The following is a 6,089-nucleotide window of genomic DNA, read 5'->3' as shown; positions in this document are numbered from 1 at the left end:
CGAAGTGCATCAAGCCGGTGGACTGCCGGAACTGCCGTTTTAAGGGGCTCCCCTCTGGGCATGTTACGCTCTCGGGGATGTGCCCGATTTACGGAGGGTACTAGCGAGGGTGCAGGCTAGACATTAACAATGTTTAGCCTCATCCAGGCAAATTGTGGCCGTGGCCGAGCTGCCACCATCGAACTCGGAGTACGCATGCGCGACTCACGCCACCTGTTCGCCCTGGTCCAGGAGCCATATGTCAGCTGCTTCAACCAGATAACCGGCCTCCCATCTGGGATGCGCAAATTATGTAAGTAAAACGTATATATGACTTAAAACTCTTTATCACTGCCAGTTTGTTTCAAGTGTTCGGTTTGAGTGCCGAATTATAACTGAACTTTGTTGTTTATAGTTGATTCTTATATCTAAGTTATGTTTACTATATTTGATGCAGACCACCAATCATCTTTGGTCTACTGTTGTTTATTTTTACGTTACCTGCGGATATGGCAGTTTATATGAAACTTAAACTCAGCTTGGGAAACTTGTAACTACTGACGATTGCATCTTTATCCAATCAGTTTTGAGCTTACAGTCATCTACTGATTATAAATGTGCAGTTTTAATAATATATGCAACTTTTACTTGGTTTTGGTTCTCTTCAAAATACATTTTCCGTAGGTCTTATTTTAAATATGTGTAATCATTACAAATGTATATAACGGGGAGAAGGAGGCATGGCACATCACATAAAGTATACACAAAGTAAACATACACATCACATAAAGTATACATATTCTTTATCAGCAAGGCAAACTGAGTCGATTAGCCATGTCCGTCTGTCCATCCAACTGTATTTTTTTTTCCTCAATTAATTCCAAAAAAGAAATCTACAATAAATCACAATAAGCTTTTCAAGATCTTGACAGATACCGTTTCAGAGCGATCGGATAAATAACATAGGAATTATTCACATTTAATTTTTTAATATAAACGGGGTTCGCCTGCTGACGTGTTAGTAAAACTTACATACATATGTAAATATGTACGTATTAGGGTTGTCGAAAATATATCAAAATATCAAAATATCGATATATTTGCGAAAAAAATAAATATTTTTATCATGATATTTTTAAGCCGTAATATCGATATATAAATATTTTTTTTTTGATATTTTCCGATATTTTGATTTCGGTCACACTATTCATGTTTAACAAGTGAGACGCAAGTTAATAAAGATGAGCTCCGCAAAATCTTATTATAACGAATTAAGTGACAAAACCGGAAAGTGCTCTTTATGTTCTAAAATAATTAAAACAAGTGGAAATACTTCAAATTTACTGTCGCACCTTAAAAATAGGCACCAGGCTGCATACACAAAATGTGTAAGCAAGGTATGTATGCATGTCTGCGCTTTGGCGCCAACGCCAATGATAACATGCGAATTTGGCGCAATTTTTTAGAAGCTTGTTTTTTATGTAACTAATATATACAATTTTTTTTATTAGAGCTCCTCAAAAGAAGACGCAGATTCAATACAACCAACGATTTCAAAATCGTTCATGAATGCGGAAAATTGCAAGGGTATGGTATTTATTATTCCTCATTACAATGGTTAGTTAATTGTTACTTTATTTTCAGACAAAACTAAGCAAGTTACTGAATCATTGATATATATGATTTGCAAAGATAATTTGCCTGTGCGTTGTGTTGACAAGGAGGGTCTCTCAAATTTCTTAAAAACATGTGTACCCAAATATGAGCTTCCAAGTCGTACAAAGGCAAGTGTTCGCCGTATACATTTTTGAAAATCGTTAGAAAATTTTATTTTCCATAGGTAACGAGTTTAATTGAAGAAAAATACACCTTATGCGCCGATCAGATGAAAAGAATTTTCAAAGAAATAGAGAACTTTTCCCTCACGTGCGATGGGGTTACTTTAACCAATTCGACCAGAGCTTTTTTAACAGTCACTGTTCATTTTTTGAAAGACCAAATTCTTCAATCAATCTGTTTGCAAGCTGTCAGAATGAATGAGGTAGTACATAGTTTAATTCTATTGTTTGCGTTCTATTATGTGTTCGTTTGATCTGTGTGCTTTACCTTAAATGCTTCGTACTACGTCCAATTTATATTAACACTTATTTATTATATGTTTTTTTTCAGATCCAGTTTATTTTGTGTATTTATTATATCCGGTATTTGTAATTACTATCAACATTCGTATGTCAGTCTGTTTTGTAGACTTTGTTTCATACACTCTGTTTTACACAATCAATATTATAAAATATTTGATTATGGTTCTCAATGAATACCGGGTATCCATATAGTCGGCACGCTCGACTATCACTGTTTATACTTGTTTTAACATGAATTTTCCTTATTCAATCCAGCCGCATACTGGCGAGTATATTTGCACGCTTCTGCAGAATACTTGTAAAGAGTTCGGCATCGAGGAGTTTAAGCTAGAAACTCTAACAACTGACAATGCCAAAAACATGAAGGCAGCTTCAAATTTACTTCTCGGTGTTGGCCACCATGTGCCTTGTTTTGCACATACTATTAATTTAGTAGTAGACAATACGGTTAAGGATATTAAGTGCTTCTCGACCGTTTTAGATAAAGTAAAGCGTATTGTCACCTATTTTAAACACAGCCCAGCAGCCATGGATGTTTTAAGAAAGCTTCAATCTGATGAAGGCGTTCCAGAAGGATGCATTAGAACTTTAACTCAAAACATAGACACCAGGTGGAACTCTTGTCTAGATATGCTGATTTCATTTATAGATTTAGAAAATACTGTTGCCATCGCACTTATAAACCGATCTAAGTCCACCAAAATCCTGCCAGAAATGCTATCGACATCAGAGCTTGACATATGCCGTGATTTTTGCGAGCTTTTAAAACCTTTTAAAGAGGCGACTGAAAGAGTTAGTGGTGAATCTTACGTCACGGTCAGCTTAGTTGTTCCGATGATTTCAATGTCGCTAGCAAAAATACGAAAGACAATAGTGCAGTCGGCAGATGGCATGTTTATGAAGGATGTTCTTATGCAAAAAGCAGATGACTACTTAACCGGTTTGAGCAAAAACAAAATTTTGATTAAAGCTTCGCTATTGGATCCGCGCTTCAAGAAAATGTACATTCCTCCCACAATGGTGTTGGAAGCCTCAAAGAACATTCTAGAAGAAATGCAGCTTAATAGCGAAGGAAAGAGAGTACGTAATTTACTATTATTAGCTAAGATCTTTTAAATATACTAATTCATTTTTAATAAATGCTTACAGCGCTCGTCAAACTTGCAACCGCCGGAAGAATTGCATATAGCACAAGTCGATCGCCAAGAAAGTTTTTTTGAGGCTCACAATCGGAGCATTCAGCAAACCCAAAGTTCAGACAGCCCCTACAAAAAGGAATTCCACTTATATATTTCTTTGCCAAACAGTAATTGGGAAGCTGAGCCAATACAGTATTGGACTTCGCAACAGCAGACCATGCCACATTTGGCTAAGTTGGCACTACGCTATCTGATAATACCCGGTAGCTCAGTATCCTCAGAAAGGATGGCTTCGGCAATTAAATGTGTAGTGTGCGACTCACGCAGCCGTATGACTGATCGGCACGTAACACAGCGTGTATTTTTAAAGTCACTGGCGAAACAATATTGGAAATAACTTTAGCTTTAACTTACGTAAACTTACAGTATCTTTGTATCAGTATCATTGCTTTAAGTAATAAAACTTTAATATGAAGTATTTGTGTTGTTAGTTTTGTTTGAATGAATTCATGTGGGTCATTAGGATCAATAGAGGTAATGTATACGAATAATTATATAGAGAGAAAGAGATTTCTAAAAGCTTTCTGATCCTAAAAATAAAAAAAAAATTTTATAAATATCATAATTACTCGATATATCGATATTTTTTCTTGATATTTAAAAAAATCATTTTGATATTTTTCAAAAACGAAAATATCATTGATACGATATTTTTAAATATCATGCAACCGTACTTTTGGATGGTCAAAATTTTAGAAAATTGTATGTACCCCAACTTTAAATGCGTCCACGGCTTTTTTATACACTTGAAATGTTTGTAAAAATGGAAAGAGCTATTATGAAGTTGGTCAAATGTATGTAACAGGAAGGAGGCGTGGCAGACCCCATACAGTATATATATTCTGATCAGCTCGACGTAGTGATCATATAGCAAGTCCGGTCTGATGAGTGCGTGTTGCTCAGCAACTATAATAGTAGAGCAACCAAAACTGTAGTAGGTTGTCCTAGATCCAGGACCACTACGCTTTTGGTTTTTTTTTATTGTCCTTCCCCCCTCCCCCGCAAATCGAAAAAAACGATATAAAAGGCATTACAAAAATCTTTAAAAATCTGAAATAAATCATGAAATTGCCTTGTTTTCGACCGATTGTGAAAATTGCAGAACGATCGGATAAATAACTTAGGAATTAGTTACATTTCAATTTTCAATATAGACAGCGGGGTGCACGTGCTGAAGGCCATACAAACAACGCTGCCGACGCAGAGGCGGCGTCGCTGCTGACGCAACAGCGAAATCGAGCTGTTACCCGTTAGCTGTTTTGCTATAAGCTATAAGCTTATCAAAACAAAAACATAATTTTAAATACATTTAAATTTAATTTTAGATATTTTTTGTAATCTTTTTTCTTTTATCGTCGGACTGTTCATAGTTTGACATTAAATAAATAAATTATTTGTTGATTACGATTACAAAAAATCAGAAATAAATATAAAATTACCACAAATTTGTAAGAATAATCAAAAATAATCTTTTTTAGCAGTTAGATTGCTTTTGATTTTTTTTTATTTTGATTATTTGTGATGTTTTTAGATTATTTCTGACCATTTTTGACTACTTCGAATAAAACATTATTTTTTAAATAAAAGTTTATTGTTTATTTGAAAAGTTAGTTTTAATGAAAGCCAATGCAAAATATAGTGTGTAAAATATAAACTCCAATAAAAGAGCTTTTGCATGTGCTAAGTGCGTGGACTACAAGAGTGTTGCACTTCTGTGAAGAAACATTTTTGTAATATACTTCTAGCTTAAAATAATTGTTTTTTTTCGAAGTAGTCAAAAATAATCTTTAAAAATTCAAAATAATCAAATAAAATCCAAAACAATCTAGCTGCTAAAAAAGGTTGTTTCTGTTTATTTTTACAAATTTAATATAATTTTAGATTTTTTGTTCTCGTAATCATTAAAAAATGCTGCGGAACAGAAAATAATCCTTGTTTAATCATTAGATCACCTTTTAAGCATGTGCTAAGTGCGTGGACTACAAGAGTTTTGCACTTCTGTGAAGAAACATTTTTGTAATAAACTTCTAGCTTAAAATAATTGGTTTTTTCGAAGTAGTCAAAAATAATCTTAAAAAATTCAAAATAATCAAATAAAATCCAAAACAATCTTGCTGCTAAAAAAGATTATTTCTGTTTATTTTTACAAATTTAATATAATTTTAAATTTTTTGTTCTCGTAATCATTAAAAAGTGCTGCGGAACAGAAAATAATCCTTGTTTAATCATTAGTTCACCTTTTAAGCAAAAATAATCTGATTATCAATGACTACGATTAATAATCATTACTTAACAGCCTATGCTTTTAACACAGGCTAGGTAATTTAATTGCCACATTGTTTTTGTATTTTATCAGTTCCTAATTTTATTTTTTCTTTTTTGTTGATATTTCTAAAAAAAAAAAAGTATTTTGTTATTTACTGAATGTATTTTATGTTTTATTCAATGTAATTTATTACGTGCGCTAAATTTTTTAATTTTTATATTTGAGAATCAAATAAAATCCTATGCAGAGTTATTTATTTTATTAAGGGCCGATAAGACTTGGTTAGCGCGAAGTCCGTGAGCAACTACTCAAATATTGTCCTCGTGTTTCCTTTTAGATTTATTACTTATATCGGGAACGTACTTAGTTTTCGCTGTGAACGGACGTATTTTTTGTTACTCTCATTTAATTGATTGATCTGTGCGTTTTAGTGTATTTAAGCATATTAGTAGTGATATTCACGGTGAAAGAGTGCTCATTAAGATTGGTAAAAGTATTCTATTG

General features: G+C 33.3%; 1 protein-coding gene and 1 long non-coding RNA gene across 2 annotated transcripts; both read left to right on the top strand.

Moving 5' to 3' along the window:
* Positions 1 to 1,196: 1,196 nt before the first annotated feature.
* Positions 1,197 to 1,761, top strand: LOC117134978. Its single transcript, XR_004458942.1, has 3 exons — positions 1,197 to 1,376; positions 1,491 to 1,566; positions 1,624 to 1,761. It is a non-coding gene; the product is annotated as an uncharacterized LOC117134978 (long non-coding RNA).
* Positions 1,762 to 1,820: 59 nt separating this feature from the next.
* Positions 1,821 to 3,734, top strand: LOC117134977 (zinc finger BED domain-containing protein 4-like). The gene is made up of 2 exons (XM_033294660.1): positions 1,821 to 3,200; positions 3,270 to 3,734. Exons 1-2 carry the CDS (start codon positions 2,352 to 2,354, stop codon positions 3,654 to 3,656), a joined length of 1,236 nt encoding a protein of 411 aa, XP_033150551.1. The 5' UTR covers positions 1,821 to 2,351; the 3' UTR covers positions 3,657 to 3,734.
* The last annotated feature ends 2,355 nt before the right edge of the window (positions 3,735 to 6,089 follow it).

The sequence above is a fragment of the Drosophila busckii genome, unplaced genomic scaffold (genome assembly GCF_011750605.1).
Source record: "Drosophila busckii strain San Diego stock center, stock number 13000-0081.31 unplaced genomic scaffold, ASM1175060v1 Backbone_148, whole genome shotgun sequence".
Taxonomy (NCBI): domain Eukaryota; kingdom Metazoa; phylum Arthropoda; class Insecta; order Diptera; family Drosophilidae; genus Drosophila; species Drosophila busckii.
This window is presented reverse-complemented; position numbering and strand designations above follow the sequence as displayed.